The 23,886-nt window shown below is 40.3% G+C and overlaps 1 protein-coding gene across 4 annotated transcripts in view; it reads right to left on the bottom strand.

Annotated features, from left to right (window-relative positions):
• The window catches only part of LOC109396381 (constitutive coactivator of PPAR-gamma-like protein 2), a 226,141-nt gene that overhangs the window by 99,718 nt on the left and 102,537 nt on the right, over positions 1–23,886 (bottom strand). For 2 of the 4 annotated variants that reach the window (XM_019668138.1, XM_019668140.1), the window contains exons 21-22: positions 20,589–20,794; positions 12,635–16,830 (exon numbers count right to left, since the gene is read on the bottom strand). In XM_019668138.1, coding sequence (XP_019523683.1) covers positions 16,501–16,830; positions 20,589–20,794 — 536 coding nt within the window. In that variant the 3' untranslated portion in view covers positions 12,635–16,500. Of the gene's footprint in view, positions 1–2,516; positions 3,317–12,634; positions 16,831–20,588; positions 20,795–23,886 lie in introns of those variants that run through there. The other 2 variants (XM_019668137.1, XM_019668139.1) reach the window with 2 other exon arrangements.

The following is a 23,886-nucleotide window of genomic DNA, read 5'->3' as shown; positions in this document are numbered from 1 at the left end:
TAAACACGTGAAAACCCACAATGGTTCTACCGTTTTTACTATACTTGCTTTCTCACACATCCATCCATCTTATTTTTTTATGAATTGCTGGGACTTAAAAAATGAGACGATGTGTGATGAAGAATTTCGGTAGGCCATGTTAAGGTTTCTTCATTAAAATTTTGACTGATGGGGTGCATGAATCAAAAAGTTTGGAAACCACAAAACCATGTTGCGTGTTCAATTCTCCTGCCAACGTCCAATCAAAATCTATTCAGAGCTCACAGCAGGCCATCTTAGGTCTCTACATTCTTGTCCACCATCTGAAGTATCCTTCCCTGACCCCTTCAAGGCTCAGCACCAATCTGTAAAGGCCTCCCCCAACTATCACATCCTCACCCAGAATTAACCATGCCCACCCTGCAAGGGTCACATTTTTTATTATTTCCAATTAGCTCACAGTACCTGCAATTTTGTTCATTCAGTCTGGCTCTTTTACTAAACTCTGATTTCCTTGAGGGCATGGATCCCCTTATTTACCTCTAAGTCCTCAGCAACTAGCACAGTATCTAGCCTATAGCAAGCACTCAAATGAATAAAATAAATGAATGACCCACACCTGTCTTTACCCAGGACTAGGGAAGATTTTAGTCAAGTGGGGGAATGAATTAATCACCTTGGCACTTAGAAAGATTCCTCTTAGACAGCACCATTGTTAAGAGCATGGGCTTTGGAACCTGACTGCCTGGGCACCAATCCCAGAAACCCAGCTCTGCCTTTAATTGCTGGGTGACTTTGGGCATTTTTCTAAGCCTCCTGTGCCTTAGTTTCCTCATTTGGAAAACAATACTGCTCCATAGGTTATTGTGAGGATCAAATGAGATCATTTTTTGTTCAAGCACATAGATTAGCACCTGGCACATAGTAAGTGTTCCATCAATGTTAGCCACTGTTGCCAGCAACCAGGTTAATAATGGCAATGAGGTAAAAAGTCCTTAAAGCTTGGGTGGTAGCAGTGAAAACAAAGTGGAAAGAATGGCCATGATGATGCATCCATCTATAGAAAACTGTTCAGTCAGGAAGGCAAGCAAAATGAGTGTGTGATATATTTTCCTACTTTGTATGTTTGACATAGCTCATGACTGTTATTATTAAAAGCAGCTATAATCTACCCAGCCTAGGCACAGATTTCATGCTGGGCACAAGGAGTCTAGCATGACTGGACTCTAGCCACAAGCTCTATGACCACTGCAAGCTTCTCTATGCAGGTCTTTCAGTCTCTTGGCTGCAATTTTTTTCATTTCTCCCCACAGCACCATTTTTTTAGTTTATGATTCCCACAATTCCCTGTCGCCTTTTGATTGTGAGCACATCCCCAAGAGCCTTGGTTGGGGAATAGGTTTGAGGTTTTGTCCTACCCAGCCCTGTACTATTTTTCTTTTTCTTTTTCCTGCCCACCTCCTTTACTTCTCAAGCCTTGCTATTCCCCACACGTAGGAACTTGAAACCTAAGAGTATGGGAAAGCAACAGAGCAATAGCAGTGGTGCCGAGAACTCGGGATGCCGCCAAGCTCTTACCCAGGTCCCATACGCAGTGACCAACTACATAAGGAGATTGGACTTAACTGCCCATGGGGCCTCACGTGCTTGATATCTCTTTTTGATTATGTTCATTTCCTTTCTCCCACTAAAAGCAGCCTTCTCCCAAACCAATTCAAATCCAACCCATCCTTGAAGACTCAGGTGAGGTCCAGCTTCAAGGAAGCCTCTCCTGAACATTTCAGCCCACAGATATCCCCCCCACCCCCACCCCACCCCCGTACTGTATTTACAATCTGTACCATAAAGCATAATCAATATACATTTAAATCATTAAATACATGTTTCATGTGTGTATATTTGAATTTCCAAGGGCAGAACCATGTCTCACATGTCTTTTTAAACTTCTTACTCCCAGTGGGTTAATACTTGTTGCACAGTGACTGAATCAGTGGGGTTTTTTGTTTGTGTGTTTAGGCTAAGGCAGGAGGAGGTAGAAGTATGTTGAAACGATAAAGGCTGAATGGAGAGATGCGTTAAAAAAAAGCAGCACTTGGTCAAAATGGGAAAAAACGTTGTAAAACAAAGGTGTTCAATTAACATGTTTAACTGATTTGCTGCAAGGTTGGAAAGAGACATAAGAGATACTGAAAAAAATTGGAAAAAGGCATTTCAGCGAGGCAGAAGACAACAGGAGAAAAATGGAGTTACAAAATAAATTCTGCTAAAAACTAGGGATACGCCAATTAAACGCATGGAAGCTAAGAGTTATTGGGATGACATGGGTAGAGGTGTGGTCATGTAGGTGAGCGAAATGGTAGGGGATGGTATGAAGGGATGGGTAGATGGATCAAATGAGAGGGTAGTTAGGCAAGTTGGTTAGCTGATTTGGGCGGCGAGTGGGTAAATGGGAGGCAGGTAAGGGGGGGGGGGTTAGGTGTCTAGTTGGGAGGGAATAGGTGTGGGGCTTATTATTTAAGATCCGGCCCCTCCCTCACCTTGACCCGGAAGCGGATGAGTGCTAGCCTCACGCAGTGGCTCAGGCAGGCCGGTGGCAGGAACCAGGCCCGTGGAGGAGGGGTGCCCTTGTTGCCCACGTGTCCCACGATCAGTTGCGCTGTCTGCCGCTCGGCCTGGCACCGACGGACCCACTCAGCCAGCCGGTCCTTGCCCAGGCCCCCGGGGAATATGACCACCAGCTCCAGGCCGTCGCCGCCGGGATAGGCACAAGCCTGGCATAGCGCTGATAAGTAGCCCAGCATGGCGTTCCATTGGCCGCCACACACCCAATCCGTCTGGTAGCCGCCATAAAGCCGCGGCAGCGCCGAGCCCGCGTCTACCAGCACCCGGGCCCCGGGAAGCGGAGGGGGCGGCGGCGGCGGCGGCGGCGGCGGCGGGTGCAAACCGGCCTGCGCCTGGCCGTGGTGGTTGAAGTGGTGAGCGGGGTGATGGTGCCGAGTCGGCCCGGCGCCCCCGGAGTAGGCACCCAAGGCAGCAGGCGGGAGCGGCGGCTGCTGAGGAGCGGAGCTCCTGGCGACGCGTGGACCCCCGGGAGCTAGGGATGCCGTAGGCGGCAACTGGCGATGCTGGTGCTGCTGCTGCTGCTGGCGCGAGACGGTGCGCGCGAGTTTGAGGAGGTCCACGGGCACCACAGCCCCGGGACAACGCTTCTCCAGGAACTCTTGGAAGCCCTGGACGCCCATGCTTCGTCGGTGGGCAGACGAGACGGCGGCTGCGCGAACAAGCTAGGCGGCGATCTGGGCGCGAAGCTGAGGGCGGGCGCGTGCGCACTCCACGGGGGGCGAGGGGGGCGGGAAAAGGATTCCCGAGGGGAGGGGTGAGCAAGCGAGGGAGTGAGGGCGGGGTGGGGAGGAGACCACAGATTGGATTTGGGTGGAGAGAAGGGGTGAAGCCAACCGGATTTAGGAGAGGCTGGGAGGATAAAAGCGATGACGGGCTCTAGGAACTTCTCTTTTTTTTCCTCTCCGGCCGCTCTTCACCGCTTCAAAAGTGGTGAAGCCTCTTCCTTCCACCTCCGGGAGCCATGTTGCCTCGTCTTCTCGATGGTACACGCTTTCTTGCTGAAGCCGGGGAGCTGGGCGGGGCGGAGGGGCATCTTGGGAGTTGTAGTCTTCTCTACGGCCTCGTGAGACAGTCGAGGATCAAGATTACCCCTCCTTCAGCACTAGCGCTCACAGGATCACAAGTGGCGGGGCATGTTGATATGTGTTTAGGATTTGCACTCCAACTCTTGGCATCCACCGAATTGCTTCAGGCTATTTAAGCCTTTTCAGGAAAAGATGTTTGGGGGGGGGGAGTGATGTATCATGGGAAAGAAAGTGGAGTGGATTAATTGAACTTAGCTAAAGTATGCTAAAATTCTCCAGGTAGTGGTAATTTTCCTTTCAAGGGAAAAAATAATATGTGTCGCTTTTAGTGAATGAGAAAGGACACTGCTGGAAGATAAAATTAATAACCACAAACATTTCTGTAGCAAACCCACTTAACTTTTAGCTACTGCAACTCTTTGAAGAATTGTTGGCCCCAACTTATGAATGGGAAACTTATTTATTTGCCCAAGGCAATGCAGAGAGTAAGTGAAATTAAGGATCCCCTGTCCTCAGGATCTTTTTGATCAGGGAGCTAAGCACCAATGCAAATTAAACTACAGTTTGTACCTTTCTGGTACTCACTGAGCTGCAGAGTCCTATGGTTAGGAATTCTGTTTTCAGAGCTCACTGTGAATATGTCCGGGAGCTCTAGCAAAATTACTATGAGAGCTCCATTCCAGGTGTACAGAATTTTTGGAAAAGACATTTTCAGCATGATCCTCAGTTGATTCTGATGCAGCCCCAGTCTTGACTTGCTTTTAGGGCCCACTCTTTCAGCAGAAGGACAGGAAACAAGATCTGTTCTATAACAATGAGTAGTACCCAGATCTGGTTGGAACTTAATGGAAGGTGGGAGATAATGGCAGGAAGAGTTAGAACCCAAAAATGCAGAACCCAAGAGTAGTCAAGATGAATGAAGTCTGAGAACAGTCTACTAGGGTGCAAAAGCTGAAAAAGCTTCAAGCTCCATAAAGGAGTTTATCAGAATAGTGGATATAAAACAAGCAAGATTGGCAAAGAATAAGTAGACTATGAAGCAGAGCACCTTTTGAAAACTAACAGAGCACCTAGGTAACTCTTTTGAAAACTAGCAAAGAAAGGAGAGAGCAGTGGCTTGAAGGGATGAAGAATAGAAGGACTTGAGGTTTTTTAGTATAATGGGTACCTATTGAATTGTCTGTTCAGCCCTCCTTTTCTAGGAATTTACCCTCCCACAATTTACAGAGTTACAGCAAAGACTGTCATGTTCCTATAACCATCATTGATTAAGTCAAAGGTGGACAACTAAGCCAAGCTGGGTCAATCAGAATCTCATTCTCTGGAAATTTGGAATTGGACCAGAGAGATACTTTTTCCTCTAAGTGTAAAGCTTGGAAGCTGTCAGCAGTCAATTTTCTCACCAGAAAGACAGAAGCAACAGATGCTGGTCTGCAGAAAGGGAATAAAAATGCAGACTCTCAGAGCAGAGATGAGAGACGGAATCATCGTGTTTTAGTCCCAGGATCTAGATCATTCCTGGGGCATTCTTGTTCTTGGTTTCTCTGAAGTAAACCTATATCCTTACTATTACTAGTTTTGTTTAAGATAGAATTGGGTTAGAAACTACTTACGTCCGAAAAATATTAATTCACTAACTGGTACCAGAAGTGGCATATGACAAATTAAAGACCCTAAAATATGAAACTGGCAGAGATTGGGGATATCCCATATGGGTTAATGGGAAGTTGGCATTCAATGTTATTTGGCAGTGAAGCAGTTGATTATTGCTCTTGGGACTCAAACCAGAGCAGCCCTTCTGCAGTTGCTGAGGGTCAGATAATCATGAGCTTTGCTAACTTATAGTACACAAAAACTCATAGACACAGACAACAATTTAGTGGTTACCAGAGGGTAAGGGGGGAGGAGGGTGGTAGAAGGGGGAAAGCGGGTCAAATATATGGTGATGGAAGGAGAACTGACTCGGTGGTGAGCACACAATGCAATATGTAGATGATGTATTATAGAAATGTACACTTGAAACCTATATAATTTTACTATCCAATGTCATCCCAGTAAATTTATTAAAAATAAAAAATAAAAATGTTTCACTGGTTAGGAAACTAGCATCTAGGTAATTAGAATGAGGTTATCTGCATAAGCCTGCATAGTATTCCTGATTCTCCAACGTCCCCAAATGTGATGAAGTCTCTGTAAATGCATTCAGCTGGGATGCAAGAAAGAGAGGGTAAGTGTGAGATTCCCAGAGCAGTTTAGAAAAGAGAGGCTTCACAGCCTTGAGCTCAGCCTATCATTTCCTATTCAAGCTCTGAACTGAAGACCGGGAGCAGAATGTCAGGGAGAATGAGTCAAGTCTTTAGATAAAGTGCTAAGAAATAGAAGCTGCAACAAGTTGAACCGTGTTATTCCCTTTAGCAGACCTGCAGATTCAAAGAGCATAACTTGATAAGATTCTTAGCACTTGTTATTAACATTCTGAGTCCCTCAAATGAGTTCTACAGGCAGTCAAATGAGCTTTTGAGGAAGTTATATCAATAGAAAATTATATCTGGTGAATAGGGACCATGAGCCACAGCAGTGATTCTCCCTGGACCAGCATATCAGCATCACCTACAAACTGTTAGAAATGTAAATACTTGGGCCTCACCCCACCCCACCCCCACCCCCACATTCAGAATCAGAAACTCTAGAGGTGGAAGCAGCAATCTGTGGTTTAAGTAGGATCAAAGATAAACAAAGCTGGACATTGAAGCAGTGAAAACAGATTTTATTCAGTAACCACTGCCAGTAGTGGAAAGCTGAGCCCCATTACCATTTGTGCAGAGGTGACTGGGCATTTTTAAAGGAGGGAGAGTGATAAGGGTAAGTAGATAGATAGAAATGAGCAGGAGAAGGAGAGACCTAGCCTAGGTTAGAAAGCCCCTTGCTACAGCTCTTGGGTCAAGACCCCTTGCAGCTGCCCTCACTTAGGGCACCAGTGCCTTACTAGCCCACTAGGATTCCAGGCTCACACATACCCCTAAATCAAAGGGATGTGTTATTAGAAGCCAGAGAAGGAAGGAAGACATCCGACTTATCAAAATATACATCCTGCTTATCAGGACCATTTTACTGTGCTCAAACCATAAGAAGAAAATTGACAGAAACTACCTTGAAAAGAACTGAGCACCTCAACAGGAGAAAGAGATAAAGGGAACGGGGGACGCAATTCTACCCATAGAAATAAAAGCCTCCATACAATGTAAGGAGATGCCTTTCCCCCTCTTGGAATCGGTCCGCTCCACATCTTGGAGTGTATCTGCCTTTACTAATACACTTCTTACTACCCTATACTTGCACAAAATGCTGTCTCGACTGAATTCTTTCCCTCGAGGAGACAAGAGCCAAGGAAATCAAAACCCGGTAACAAGAGGAGCAAGCATGGACTCAATAGAATGAGGGAAGTGAAAAATTGCAAAGGGTTGGTCAGTATAATTAGGCCAGCGATCTGCTAGCTGGCAATTATTGAGGTTAAGTCTATCCTTTCACAGTGACTGGGAGACAAGCCCTAGGCTTCCTGATGATTACCGTATTTCCCCATGTATAAGACGCACCTTAATTTTGGGACCCGGAATTTGAAATAAAAATGTATTACATAAAGCTATTGAACTCAAGTTTTATTCATCATAAAATTCATATAACTCCTCATCACTGTCAAAACTCCCAACCATTAGCTTGTCCTCATCTAATGTCTGATGACGAATCACTGTCTTCATATATTGCCTCATCCTCAGTTCCATCTATGGCATTTGAAATCTACAACCACTGTATAAGACGCACCCAGTTTTTAGAAAAAGTGCGTCTTATACATGGGGAAATACGGTACTTTTGTTTAAGCTGAGCCATCCTGCTACCTATTGGCAGCTCGGGCCAGGTATCGAACCGCTGTTGCTCAGAGCTCAAACTCTTGAGCGAGCTCTTAACCAACTGAGCCACTCGGCTGGCCCTGGAAATACAGTACTTTTTAAAGGACTGGTCCTTGAAAAGAGGCACTCTGGAATTGTAGGAGGTAAATCTACATCTCAGAGGGACAGGGGAAGAATTCACAATTGTAAGCCCTTTATAGTAAATGCTGTTAAGAAAGTGAGGTCAGGGACCTATGTCAGGTGTCAGCTAGAGCAACCTATAAATTCTTTTGACAGCCCGGAGCTTTTCCAGATGGAAAGTGGGTCATCCCAGGGATTCAGCCTTAGGCTCCTAGAAGCCATGCTCAAGTTTGGTCAAGTCTCTTAGTTCAGGTTTTTCTTTTTTTTTTTTAGCTGAGCCATCCTACCACCTGTTGGCAGCTCAGCTTGGGCCGGGTATCGAACTGCTGTTGCTCAGAGCTCACATGCTTGAGCAAGCTTGTAACCAACTGAGCCACTCAGCCAGCTGCAGGTTTTTGAATGGAGTGTTTGTGTCGTTTTTGCAGATCTCACTAGCCCTTCAGGTGATTCCAATGCACTCTCAAGTTTGACAGGCCCAGGCCCAAGTAGACTGGTTAAGCAAGAAGGTGTATCAATAAATTGACTCCTGTAAGTTTTTCTATGCCCATAATTTATTTCCTGTATTCATGCCCAGGTGGGAATGGTGCATACTTGCACCTGGTGGCTAATAATGGTGTGCCCCTCTCCTTTCCTAAAAGGGAATTTTGATCATGGTTAATCTAATTTCTCTACTATAGTATGTTAGATCTGGTGGCAGTCAAGTTTGTCAAACGTTGTAGGATCAAGAGGAGCCACATTTAGGGCCGGCTGAGTGACGCGTTGGTTGAGTTGGCTTGGGACGCCAGCTCTGAGCAGCAGAGCCCCGGTTAGGATCCCACATTAGAGCCAGTGACGCTGCGCCCTCTACAGCTAAGATGGTGAACAACAGCTCGATCTGGAGCTGGGCTGCTGTGAGTCACCGGCGATGGCGTAGGCTGCAGTGAAGCAGCAGTGGGCTGCCGTGAGGTACTGTGAGCGGCTGGCAGCCAGTGTGAGCTGCCATGAGCCGCTGTGAGTGCCCGTCCACCAATCTGCCTCACCCGGGAAGAACGCAATGATCACAATATCAACATGGGCCAGTGAAGCGACGTCCTCCACAACTAGACTGAAGAACAAAAGGGCAGCAACTTGTCTGTTCCCCTCCCCCAACTCCCCAATAAAATCTTTTTAAAAAATTGGAGCCACATTTAGATTGTCACTGAACTAAACAAGAAAGGGACATGTCCATGCCATGCTGTTGCTGCTGGATGCAGTAGTTGCCTGTGACTTGCAGTTGTTCATGGGTTGTGTTAGGTGTGGGCATTTGGAGAATTGTAGAAAAGGGGGATGGAATTTATGTTTATGAGCAGTAAAGAGGACTATAGGTAAACATCTATTATCTCCCCAGAAACCTCTTCCTGCCATCTACCTTATCTTCACAGTTACAGCAGAAGCCATCCTTTATGTACCTTCCAGAGAACTTGGGATTGAGCTGAAGGAGGAGGAGATGAAAAACTCCTGGCTGTACTCAAGAACCTCATTTGTTTGTTCCTAAAGCCAATGTGCATTATCCCTAGGTTTTGTGAGATACTGCCATGTTTATAATAAATTCCTTTTTGTTTAAGCTTGTTCAAATTGGGTTTCTATTACTTACACATAAGAGTCTTAACATGTATAGTACAAGAGAAACTTTAGGCTGGACATAGGCGCTGGAGAGAGTAGAGCTAACAGACCAAAGCCCTGAAAGCAGAAGGGTATATTAGGTGTCACAGAATAGTGGTTAAAAGTGTGGGCTTTGGAGTCAAGATGTGGGTTCCAGTACCCATTCAACTCCTTATTAGCTATATGACTTTAACAAGCTACTTAACCTCTTGATCCCTTATGTATTTGTGAAATAGAAACTCATTAATTTATTCAACCAATTTATTTGGTACCTACTACATGCCAGGAACACTAGGAGAGAGCAGTTTTCAAGACAGTCAAGGAGCTTTGAGATGGCGAAGATACTTACCTCAGAAGCTTGTGAAGATGAAATGATGTAGCAAAGTGTTTATCATAATAACTGGGACAGTAAGCACCTAAAAGTTCATTCTTATCATGAAGGGTGGAGAGAAGCATAAAAAGGTTTCCTGGGGAGTTTACCTTGGAAACTTCTGACTTCTTCCACATAAGTAGTAACTACATGTTCAGTTTCTGCAGGGGGCTCACTTAGCTTTCTCTATTGCTCAAATCCTTGGGGCCTATTTGAGAGGATATAAGCTCACATGGTTATAGGAAATAATTCATTAGAAGGTCTAATGAGGCTGCCATATTGCTTGAGTTTCTTAAATCAGCAACTGGCTAATACCAAGGAGGACATTTGATTAGTAAAGGAAACAATGACAGTGGCTCTCAGCTGTAGTTACATTAATATGTATGAAACACATGTATACATATGTACACATTAATATGTATGATACTAATATATCACCTGGGGAATATTTTAAATAATACTTAAAAAAATTTATAGGGATGAGATCCAGAAACTATTTTTATTTTAACTTGTGGTCAAATATAAAAGCAAATACCAAAGGCTGTATATGGGGCAAAGGGTCAGTTTGTTATGTATTTCCATATTTGCTATTTTGCATTTAAAGTGAAAATTGTAAATATTTGAAATAATTTCTAAAAATTGTGATCAAATACTTATAACAAAATTTACTATCTTAACCATTTTCAAATATACAGTTCAGTAGTGTTAAGTATAATCACATTTTTGTATAATCAGGAGACTATCATTTTTTGAAATAGCTCCCTGGGTGATTTTAATATGCAATCAAGGTTCAGAATCGCTGAGCTGGAATGGGGGAACGGGGAAACCTGACAAATAATGGTTAAATTCCTGAATCTATTTCATTTGTAACATGCATGTGAGCTAGTCCTTTCCAATTCTTTATCCCAAGTTCCTGCTCTTATTTGAACCATCATCTATGCTATACTTCATTTCTATCTTAAGCCTGTCATAAGACCTTCCTCTTGTCCCCAACTAATACTACTTCAGCTATTTCTAAACTGTTAAGTCAGACTTAATTCTGTTATCTTATTCTTTTATCTAGTGCTGCTCATTAATGATGGCACATTTTAAATGGGTTGTATGTTGTGTTATCCCCCAACCTGAACACTTCCACTTCTGAATCTTATTTTATTCCACCATCTAGCACCTTTTAGGCCAATATCTAATCTCTTCCACCAACAGATTATATAGGTTTCTATAATACCTCACCTATATATTCTATTGTGTTCACCATCCAGAGTCAGTTCTCCTTCAATCACCATATATTTGACCCCCTTTACCCTCATCTACCAACCATCTCCCCCCTTACTCTCTGGTAACCACTAAACTATTGTCTGTGTCCACTGAGTTTTTGTTTGTCTTATTCCTTTGTTGCTTTCAGTTTTGTATCGCACATGAGTGAATTATAGGGTTCTTGACTTTACCACCTCACACCTGTTAGAATGGCAATTATCAACTAGACAAGTAATAACAAGTGTTGGAGAGGCTGTGGAGAAAAAGGAACCCTCATACACTGCTGGTGGGAATGTAAATTGGTCCAGCCACTATGGAAACAGTATGGAGGGTCCTCAAAAAATTAAGAATAGGATTACCATACGACCCAGCAATTCCTCTCTTGGATATCTACCCAAAAATATGACAGCATTTTAATAAGATAGCATACTCATTTTAACACAACCTTTATTTTCTGTTTCAAAACAAAATTTCCAGGAAACAAAATACTTACAATGCTTGGGTACAAATAAAATAAAAATCACAGTTTCAAAGAACCAAAATAAGACAACTGCTTAAAGGCAGATCACTTGGTTTACCAAAAGAAAAGAAAAATTAAAAATGTTAATGTCAAGAAGGATTAAAATTAACTTTATATTCTATATAATGCTACATTCCCCAATTAAGAAAGGAAAGTTCACATATACAACTAAATGTTAAATGTAGAGAAGTGACTGAAATTCTGCGTACTTCAAAGTAAATTATGCATGAAAGTTTATTAACTGCATAAACTTCCTGAGTGACTCCCATGCTGTGCTAGGTCTACATGCTTCATATTCATATCAAAGAAATTACAGCTGTAAGTGATTGAGCATGACAGACCTTGAACAACTGCACTTTCCCATAAGTCACTATGTCTGCTGAGGATGTGTTCTGGACCACAAACCTCAATCTGAAATCTTAAGTTATCGTGAAAAAGAACTGCAACTTAAAAAACAAAAAGTGAAAGGATGACAAGCACGCATTTAGGAGTTTATTTTACACTGGCACATTTTTTTTTCTCAAGAGCCCAGTTTCTCTCTTCCCTTCTTGCTTGACTTGTAGCCTTTTTGTTTGAGTTTTTTTTTTATTAAAAGAAAACCTTCCAGAATGGGAGCTGTTGGTTTGTACACTCTTCTAGCTATCTCAGCTGAAAATAACTAAAGTGGAACCTAGCTACTACCCCAGGCCCCTGCCTATGTTGGCTATCAGGACATGACCAATGTTTGTGTTCATCCTTCACATACAGACTATTTCCAGGGTGACCTGAAAGCATTTGGCGCCATAAAACTTTCATACTAATTTCACTTCAAAGGGTTTTGCCAATTTGAGCGTCACCGTTGTACAGCTGGGATTTTTTTTTTAATTTCAATCTCAGAAATTAAATTTACTAAATCAATGGCCTTTCTACTTCCCCCACCCACCTTTCTGTTTCATCTTCTAAACCAAAGGGGGGAAAACAAGTCTGCAATAAATTACAGAATGAAAAACCAACAATCTATTTGAAAAAATGGCCTGCACACCATCTCAAATATCTCAAATTTTTCTGAACCAAAGGGAAGATTAAATAACTGAATCCCAAACTAATGGCAAATATACCCCAGGAATGTACTTGTGCATGAAGCCTGAAATACAGTATTTACTACCATTAAATATTCTGTAGTATTACACACAGTAAACATGTGAAACAAGGAACATGTGGTTTACAAACATTTGCTGAGTTTTTTTTTTTTGGGGGGGGGGAGGAATGCATTTTCATCACTCAGAAAAGATAGCAAAGAAGAAAGTCAATGCCGTCCATAAACTTTAGAGATTGGATAAACGGTTACCACCAACTACAATGCAACTAAAAGCAATTTTAAGGTAACAAAATATCTCTGCAAATATCTTGCAGTATGCTAATATATGCTGAATGACAAGCCACAGCTGTAAGATTTGTCAAATATTTCACTGTGGTAGTTAAAGCAATTTCAACCCATAGCCCTTTAGGCACACAAATAAGAAATGCATCTCTAAAAAAAGATGCAAAATACAGGCACTGGACTGTCTAATTTAGGTACTTTCTTAGCATTTGTTTACTTTACAACTAACTCCTACAACTAAGTCCTATATTGCCACCAGCTGGATATATTCCTCTGCTCTCTATCTCCAAATCCCCAAAGCTTATTTCACAGAGGCACATGGCTCTCATCGCTTAAACACAGATTGGCAGCAGAGTGATAGTCCCTCTCATCTCATACTCATAAAGCAATGGGATGAGGAGGCAGGCCAGATTTACAACCTGAAAGAATACTGAGTGAGAATCAAGGCAAAAAAAGCAAGTTTCGCAGGCAGTGTTTACTTGTGCACCCCAAAACAGCACTGAAAACGAGGTAGATAAATAAAAGTAAATGGACTGGAATTAAATCTGGGATTTTAAAATGATACATCATCCCATCATACTGTACACTTAATACACTCTATACTCAATCCAAAAATCGCAGTGGAAAAGTGCCTTTTAAACTTTCACAGATAATTTTGCTGTCAAACCATTAGAATTAATGCTTGATATAAAATTGGCAAGAAAAGGATGAAAAACAGAAGAGATATTTGTTATATTACAGCAAATTACCTTAAATAGAGATTCAAGACTGCTACAAATATACAGAGGGCTATTTTCATTAGATTTACACCAATACTGGTTTCATATTCTTATGATGTTACACCCAACTTCACAAACATAGCAGCAGGTATTTCATGATGAAATGCTCACATTGCCACATATGGAGATACAATACTATTTATCAGACTTGCACTTTGAGAAGTAAACATGGTGGCTGGACATACAGACTATCCACCAAATTAATGTTACAAGCAGGATGTTTTAATACAACCTTTTTCTCTTCTACAAGAAGGAAAATGAAAAGGACAGTTTGTATGTTTTTTGGAAATGGGTAGAAGGCCCTTATTATACAGTAGGTTCTTTGTTAAGAAAGAAGGGAATTTCTGAGCTTTACCTCAAGATTTAATCATTTCTGGAGAGGAAAAGTACCTCAGCAAGGATGAAAAAAAGCACTATTATATGACTTAGCAAAAATTATGAAATAATGAAAAACCCCTAGATAGAAAACTAGCCAATATTTACAGTCAAAGTGACTATAATCTGAATCAAACATTTAAGTAATGAGAAAAAAATAAATAAAACCCCACAGTGATGTGAATAACACTGTTTTCTTCATTTCTGCACAAAATCACTTTTTTTCTGTACTTTTAAACTTACACACGTTATATATACATAATGTATACATAACATATATGTTAACCCAACTACTGTGGTCAGCATGGAGATAGCAGTACACTATTCACCATCTTCAAACTTTAGAAGACTACTTTTCTTTCCAGCAAAAAATCTGAAAAGTTTCTAAATATTACAAGGCACTGCAAAAGTCTGCAGGCAAACTAATGATGAATTATACATAAAAGAGGTGGTGGCAAAATGTGGGACATGTGCTACAGAGCAGCCATTAATAAATGGAACTGTGCATGTCATCCATGGAGCTTTTCTTCATCCTGGGGTACACTGTTTAAAAGGATTGTAACTAGAGATGGGACTTTAAAACCTGCAGTATTTTCACTTTATAGGTTGTAAGTCTCAGTGTAATTACACAAAGCCAACTCTTACAATGAAACACAGCAGTTTTAAAGCATTATGGATTTTAGGCACATTGTTTTTGTACACATGGAAAACACTGCAATGCAAGCATTTGCATTACATTAATGGCCTAAAATCACTTTAACTTGCTAACCAATATGGGAGAAGAAATTTGAAGAATCTGTACATAAGATTTAGAAAGATTCATCCAAACCAGTGTGTTTTATGAAAAGAAATTGTGGTTCTTATCAACAGCAATTTTCAAAATGCTGCCCTAGATGGCCGAAATGATAGTCACAGAATCTTCAGGATGGTGAATGTGATCCTAAGATAAGCAGAATAAGACACTTTTTTTTGAAAAAGGGTACTAAATGTCACAAAGTAGATTGTGCAAAAAAAAAAGTACACCCATTAAGTTTTTCTTATGACCTGGCAAGCCCATGGGATAAAATTTTTAGAGGAATATGGAGGAAAATCTGTTAACAGAAATGTTGGGTGATAATTTGGAATGTTTACCAGTAGACAGAATTCATTATTAAGGTAAATGTGTACTAGAAACACCCTTGAAATCTTCAGAGTGAAAAGTATTTTAAACATGTATATGGGGTGGTCGTTAAATACCATTTAAGAATTCTATTTGGGTTTCACAGACTGAGCATTAGGTAACTCTGTGACCAGCCTTTTAAAATTATAATAAACTTTCTTAAAAACCAAAAGTGTAAATTTTGACATTGCCTCTCTTCCTCCTATAACTGGATAAAACCCAGTAAAGTGCAACTTGACAGTGATCTCTCTCAGATTCTAAAGAGGCTGCCAAAATCACCTAAGATCTAAAATAAGATGCTATAGATACTAACAAGAAACTATAACAACTAAAAAATGGCAATTCCAACAAAAGCTAAGGGCAATTTAAATAGTATCCTTTCAGGGTCTACTATTTCACTGCAGGACAGTGTATACCCCACATCTCTTAGAACCCTGTAAAGCCAGTGTTTCGTGTATAAGTCTCAAAACCTACAAAACCTACTGTCAAGTAAATTTCACTTCAGAAGAATGGATCAATAGAGGTGTAACCTGAATCCTTTTTGTTAGGAATACAAAGATTCCCCAAAATGAGATTCATATCAGCTGCACTATATCCCTTGCAAAAGAATGCAAGCCAAACCAGTGCCTCTCAGATGCTCAGAAACCAATGCAGTGTGCACATGAGAAACAAGGAGATAGCTGCTTTGAATTACTATTGAAATCCTTAAAGCAGCTACAGTATCTGCAGAATCAAGGAACTGTTACAGTTCTGTTTTTTTCCTTTCTCTCCGCCTCACCTAAAACAAGGCTTCATTCCTACTGCTGTGACGACGGGAAGAAAATCACATTAAAAAGGGCTCGTGTTCTATATTGGGTGGCAAAGTTATTCTAATTTTATATACCAAAACGTTTCCTGCAGCTTTACCCTGCCTTCTGTGAAAGGTAAACCTAAGATAAACACGTGAAGGATCCCATAAGACTCCGGCTGTTGGAGGGTCTCACTTCATCCACATTGGGGAATATCAACTTAAATAGTTCTTACACATTTTAAAGAAAAGTATCATCCACCTGCAGACAGCAGTAAAAAATGAGGGCTTTTCAGCAATGCATGGAAAGTGTCCTGGAAATGGTAATGCTCAAGCCGAGCTTATTAAAGCATTCTGAACAGTATTTTTAAAAAATCAAGTATCAAAGAGGATAGGATTTGAAGTGAAAAAACATTTCTGTGTGCAGTGTTCCACGTACAAACTGCACAGTTCTACAGAATGATGAACTATATCAAATACTACACTGGAACAAAAAAATACAGTGGAAAGTAAACTCAAATGAGGGAAAATATGGCAGAACCCAAGAAGAATAAAGTATAATATCTTAGGTGTCCTGAAAATAACTCTGAAAAAAATCTCCCTTTTCTTCATCATCTACTCTGATTCATTTGGGACCAGGAGGGATCATGGATGGATTCTGCACTGATGAAGCTGGAAATGCCTGTAAATTCATTCCTGGCTGGAACGGTCCCCCAGGTTGGGTAGGAATTACTACAGGCTGTGGTGGTGTTCCTGAAATTCCTACCCACTGTACTGGATACCCTGGCCCCCCGACAGCATTATACTGACAAACATGGGGCATTCCGTATGATGATAATGGCCCAGGAAATGAAGGGAGTGAGAGTCCTTGTGGCAAGGAGGTTGGGACAGCTCCACGGATTTTGGACAGAGAAGAAATCCACGTTGGTGTGTAGCCCATAGTAGATGGAGTACTCTAACAAAAATAAAAACAAAAGATCAGTTTATTTGGTAGATGCTTTTTTACCCATGTATATTCTTTCCTATTCGTTTTGGGTTACGATTCCAATTATTACTATGAGTGGCTACCATTTTTGCAGCACGTATCTGTGAGCTAAGCATAGTTATCCATTAACCATAGTTATCCATACCTTATCCATTTCATCTTCATAACTGCCCTGCAAGGTAGGCATTTTCAGATGAGGAAACAGAAGTTCAAAATTGGTAACACCCAATACACTAAGCAAGTTAATAGTGAGGCAAGGATTTGAACACAGTTCCAGCTAACTCCAAGGCCCTGCTAAATCTCTGTTCACAGTTTAGTGTCTCCTTTCCTCATGCTAGCACTCCTCTTCTATTTTTATGTCCTTCTGCCAGTCCCAGGATTTCTCTCATTCAGCACCGCAGACAATAGCCCATCTTACGACACTACATAATTCTTTAGACAGAGGACCATAATGTAGTGTGGCACAGGGGAAAGAGCCTGGCATATAGTAGGTGCTCAATAGATGCTGTCTCCCTACTCCCTTCTACTCACTATCTTAAATAAAGTCTGACATACATTATATTTTTGGAAATTTCAACTCAAGACAATTATGTTTTGGACAATATTGAGAAAATATATTCCTCCCCAACTCTTCTTATCATATTGTATTATGATTATGTACATGTATAGAGATTACTGAAATCTTATGCACATGGGAATAATAAGTCTAATGGATGTAAATAATACTCACTTAAAGGAGAGCTTCGTATCAGTCCCAAATGCATAGCTCTTCTAAACTGAACAGTCAGGCTAAAACCCTTTCAACTAAACTTTCAACTAAAGTTTTAAACTAAAGTTAGGATAAGGGTTTTTAGCTTGACTAAAGAATGAATGACAATATCTCTTGAGGTGAAAAAAAACTACACTTATTTTAAGTTCAGCAATCCCTTCTTCATATCAGTGTTTTTGTTCTATTAAAGTAAACCAAAATTTCATACTTGATTCAAAACAGCACATATTATGACTGCATTCTTATAAAGTTATTTCCATGTATCCATATACAGAAATAGAACGATACTTAAAATGATGTTTATCTAAATTGAGTGACAATTATTTCTATGTGGTGGGATTTGAAGGTGGTATTTTAAAATTTGTACTTTTCTGCATTGATTAAATTCTATAACAAACAATAACAGTGTTATTTTTACTTTTTAAAAAGACTGAATTGAAGATGACTTATGTTTAATCTTCTTCTGGATATTTTAAAGGCATCTCAGGTTCAAATGACCAAAACCAAATATATGACCTTTCCTTTAGCAAAACACACTGCCTGCTCATGTTCCCCATCTTGGTGATTGGTATGCTGGAGTGATAACCAGTAATACCAGCGATAAACCCAGCCCTGACACCTCCCCTCTGCCATACATCCATTCCATCACTAAATATGGTCCATTTTATCTCTTAAACACTTCTTGGAATCTGTTCAGTTCTCTTTATCTCAGCTTCTCTTTATCTGAACTACTTTGACTAATTCTTAAAATTGGTCTACCAACATCTACCCTTACCCCCAATAATCTTTTCTTTTTGCTTTAAATCAGAAGTGATCTTTCCAAAAAGCAAATCTCATCATGTCAACCTTAGGGCTTCAATGGCTATCCAACATCCTTTAAAATAAAGACAAAGTTCCTTATCATCACCAGCCACTTCCTACCTCCTTAGACTCACTGTGTACTAACTGCTCTCTTCGCTTCAGCCAAACTGGCCTACTTTCAGTCCTTCATGCTCCCTTTCCCCATACAGGGCTTTTGCACATGCTGTCCTTTCTGCTTGGAATCATATTCCCTCTCCTTTTCACCCAGTTAACAACTATTCATGCTTCAGATCTCTGCCCAATCATTGTTTTCTCAGGGACGCTTCCCTTGACTTCTATCTACAAGTTCAAATGTCCCTTACTGTATAAGTACCCTATAGTTCTCCTTTGTAGTCCTTATTAAGGTTGACATTTTTTGTTTATTTATACAAGTGTGTGCATGTCTAACTGTCCCACCAGAGTGTTAAGTTCCATGAGTATAGGGAATAATTGCGTTTGCTCATCAAACCCAGTGCCTAACAGAGGACTTGAAACATAGTAAAGGACCTGGCATATAATTGTGACAAAACGTTTTATGTAAGGCTACAGAACAGTAACATGTAAGAACATTAGATAGTGAGATGGACTCCCCACACAATGATATAAGCAACTGAACCTAAGCAACTTTACAAGTGTTACCTCATTTAACCCTCACAGCAACCCTGCAAGGCAGGTAGGTATCATCCCTGTCTTAAAGACATGGAAATTGAGGCACAAATCACATGTCTAAAGTCACACAACTTGTAAATGACTGAGCTAACACTGGAACCGAAGTCTGTTTAAAGACCTTCACCACCTTCATTCATACTCCATTTTCTACTCACTCTTCCTCCAAGCATCCTCCATTATACTGCAATAAACCATCCTCCTACTAGTCAACACAAACTTCCATTCACACAGAACTCAGAGGATGTCTTATATTTATGCCTTGAAATTTGCCTCTGAAGGATTCCAATTTTTACAGTGGTGATACTAACTGTGTATAAATTGGTGCCAAAGTAAGATAAATATACAGAGCCTCCAAGCAGATAAACTGCTTGTAAGTTAGGGAAATCTAGGCTTTCAAAAATTTTTACTCAACATTAACAGTAAATGTATTGTCAAACTTTCTTTACCAAACTATATGCAATAACTATACACACACACACACACACACACACACACACATTATGTGTACACAGACAAACAGACACACACATACACACAGATATATCTCTTTCAATTATGAGGGTTCATATTCTAAGCCCTGATTCACATTTTAATAGATTTATTCATTTTGAAAAAATGATACTTACAAAAAAGTACAAAGTAAAATAAGGCCCAAATTCCACCATCTAGACTATTGTTAATGGCTTTTCATATTTCTACATATAACACATATATCTAACACATACAGTTCTATATAAATACTACATATACTATTCTATAAAAGCCTGCATTCTCTCCATTCTCTCCATTGTGGACATCTTTCTACATTTCAACTGCATGTATACCTGACTAAGGCCATATGCAATTAACTAGGCATCTTGTCCATAAACTTAAGATACCTCTTATAATATTCTAGTTTAGAAAGCTTTATAATTCTTTTTCATACTGAACAAATAAGATAATTTATTGGCTTTAAGAATACTGACATACAACATAAGAGAGCTTTTTCTGAAACTCTTCTTGCACCATAGGATGGAATTAACTAACCCTCACTCAAGTTTATTTCTTTGACACTTGATGGTTTTCTTTCAGATATGATAGTCTAAAACAAGGGTCAGCAATCGAAGGCCTGCCACCTCTTTTTTAAAGTTGAGTCTTAATGGCACACAGCCATGCCCATTCATTCATGTATCATCTGTCTGCTTTTGCACTACAATGACAGAGTTAAATGGTTGCAACTACATGGCTTGAAAATATTTATTAATTGGCTCCCTCCCAGAAAAAAAGTTTGCTGACCCCCAGTCTAAAAGATAATTTGCTCAAAGACATAATATATCTAGACAAGAATAAAAGTCTGTATATTGTCAAGTCATACCATACTCTCATAGCGACTATAACCATAGGCTGAAGTGAACCAATTTTTATGGTTTTAGTTCTCATAAATAAAGAGGATGGGATATAAACAACTTACATCATATGCTCTGTTCCAGTTGTCTGTCTCTTGTTTGTGTCGACTCTGTTTAAGTTGGTTTAAGCTTGGCTTAATAAGAGAATTTCCTACTGTTTCTTTTGTCCAGTCATCCACCAGTTTGTGTAAGTCATCTGTGAACATCCCTTTTTTACTAGCTGGAGGTTGCTGGCGCGATGCTGCTGCATTACTCTCCACACACTGTGGATCTATAAGAAAAAACAGGGAGAACATGAGAAGGAATTAAAATTGATAAATACTCTTTTTTGGACAACAATGCAGTTGACAGAACTACATATGGAGTACAGATAGAATAACCAGATACTCTAGCTTATTCAGGATCATTCTGGTTTAAAGCCGTTTTCCTGGAGTAATTATTAATAATACCCCTCTCACTCTCACAAATTTCCTCTTGTTTGGATGGCAAATTATATGGTCACCTCGGGTATAAGTCAAATATAATAAATACTATCTCTAAAAAATTAGTATAAACCCTAATCTTTTCATCAGTTTCCTCGGATAGATACTTAGAGAGAAGAGTTTTAAAAAACGATCATGGGGGAACATTTGAGGTCTTGCTCCCCAGCATTATATTGCCAGTTTGGTTCAAATAAACTGTTATAAAAATTCTTTACAGGTTTGGAAATTTCTTATGGAGGCCTTTACTTGGCTTAGTCAGTAGGATTCCAAAGAAGCACACCCAGGATCACGCTGCAAACTCAGACCCAGTGCTAGGTACAAGCAAGGGCCCACTGTGCACCACCAGCTCTCTGCTTCGCATTGGGTATGCTGGGAGGACTCTTCTTTCAGAATGCTCTGGGCCTCCTTGCCTTAAGTAGTAGGCTATGGCTTTATTTGAGCTGCTCTTAGAAAATCCTCGAGGTGGATAAGTGTTGAGATAACCCAGGGAAAGGAAAGAAAAACATGGGTTGCTGCTTCTAATTTTGTCTTTTTAATCAGATTACTTACTGAGAGTCTGAACAAAATCTTTGCTGGTTAAATGAGATACTGAACTCTCTTTAGTTCTGAAAGAGAAAGGATACTTCCTCGACCAGAATAGCCAAAGGAATGATGGTAGTTGTTCAGATACCAGAATCCAGAGTGGCATAGATGGGTGCTGGGAGTCATCCAGTAATCCAGGAGAAGCCAGCAGGAGCCCTGAAGAGAGGGGCAGGGGGCCCTGGAATGGGGGGGGTGGAGGAGGGGGGAGGGAGAGGGAGAGGAACCCATGCCTTGGAAAGCATCACAGTTCCAGTGGTGTCCAGTAATTGCTGGCCCTTGCTGGGGTCTTCTTAGGTGACTAAGAATCTTTGTGGGGTTGTCTGAGGAAAAATTTTCCTCTAGGGAATAAAGCAGTCTTATAGGGATAGCCACAGCATTTGGCTCTACTGGAGACATTCACATAAAGGTTGTTTTTTCCTAGACATTTTTTGAAACTCTATAGATCTCAAAGAAACAACGGTCACAGAATGTTAAAAGTAGAAAGAACCTTAGAAGTCTAATCCAAACCACTTGTTTCATTATGGGGAAATGAAGCCCGAAAAAGTAAATTGATATGTCTGAGTTGTTACTATCAGTTACCACTGTAATTGCACATGAACTTCATTTCTTTAGCATGCATTCAGCTTTAATCCAAGCTAGCTTTGTTTAGCCTGACTCATTTGCATTCTTTCCCCCAGGTCCTCCCACCTGTACATATAGTGTATGCCCACTCCTTTTAATCACTAAGCCCTTAGGGTTTTAGGTTGTGGTCTGCATCAAACTCACTTAAGACTAAAGCTTCAGGTCTATCAACCATGAACAAGATACCATAACCAAGCCTCAAACTAGAATAAGGTTTTAGTCAAAAACAACACCTTGGCTTCAGTTATGTTTCAGCTCTGGACTCATGAAAGCAGAATGGCCCACGGACCGCATCCCCTGGAAACCAGACTGAACAATGTCATGACTGACACCAGGACCTGAAGCCATGATCAATTCCTCCCTGCCTTAGTCCCCACCAGTCAGTAGTGCCCACGACCCCAACTCCCAGAGCTCACCTTGGGGCCAACTCCTTAAATAAACCTTTTCTTTCTTCACTGCAAACTCCGGCCTGTGTCTTTTTTTCTTTTGCTTGGGTGCACACAGGCAAGCAGACCCTTTGAGTCTGCAGTAACACCAGCAGAGCCAGGCCTGGAACTGTGAAGCCTAGACAAGGACTCATTCTCTGTTTAGTATACCACGCTGACTTGCAACAAGCTTCAGAAAAGTAGAATCTCATTTAATTTTTTTAACCGATATTTGTCAATCATAAAAAGAATGTGTATCTATCGATAGCAGAAACAAGGATGCAGATGGTTGGTGAGCTGCATGAGGTCTAGAGCACAAAATGTCCAAATAGAAGAATGTAATCAATTACAGGTGTCTCCATCAGTGAAGTTTCCTAATCTGAACATCACACTAAGTCTTTGGACTATTTAGTACCATTAGAGAAGCTTACTGAATCATTCTCATAGAAAAGATTCATCAAGTTCCAATTACTCTCACTGATTACAAACCAAAACTGCCAGAGTGGATCTAAAATGAATTTTAGGAAATACAGTTGTGAAATTTAAGCACAATGACATGCCAGGGATTTATTTAAATAAGCATGTGAAAGTTTCTTGTACATTTGTTACAGTACATTTTTTAATTGTGAAAAAATACAGAAAATGCAAAAGATACTACAAGAAGCTTCCATATTAACACTTTCCAAGTACTTTTCTTTCTTTGAAACCTAGTAATAGGCCTATGATATATATATATATAGGCTCATCAAGTATCACTCGGTTTTTTAGATGAGAAGACTGGGATCCAGAAGGAAATCAGCTATGGTTATATACTGGGATTAGAACCCAGATAGGTCAGTGTGCTTCCCATTGTACCATGCCAACCCATCCAATAAACTGGAAAATGGGTGAGGAAATTGCTTAATAAGGAGGAACATGATAATCTCAATGATTGCTTATACATAGTCTCTGATTCTCTGGGAATTCTGTACTACTGAAAGCTTAGACTCAAGGATATTACATATTAAATGGAAACATATTAGTAAAAAATGCCTAAGAAAAGAGTTTAATGAAGTAATTGAAACATATTCACATATACAAAAGAGTTTAATAAAAATAATGTTTACTAATTTTGGGCAACCATGATATGCCAAAATGACAGACTAACCTTATTGTAACTCCCTACTTTTCTAAGACTTAAAACCCAAAGATACACAAGTCAGTCTATAATAAAAATATCATTTTTCCAGTTATCTTTCTGCACATTCATCTAA

Source organism: Hipposideros armiger, unplaced genomic scaffold, assembly GCF_001890085.2.
Source record: "Hipposideros armiger isolate ML-2016 unplaced genomic scaffold, ASM189008v1 scaffold_518, whole genome shotgun sequence".
Taxonomy (NCBI): domain Eukaryota; kingdom Metazoa; phylum Chordata; class Mammalia; order Chiroptera; family Hipposideridae; genus Hipposideros; species Hipposideros armiger.
Note: the sequence above shows the minus strand (reverse complement) of the source record. Positions and strands in the feature narration are given on the sequence as shown.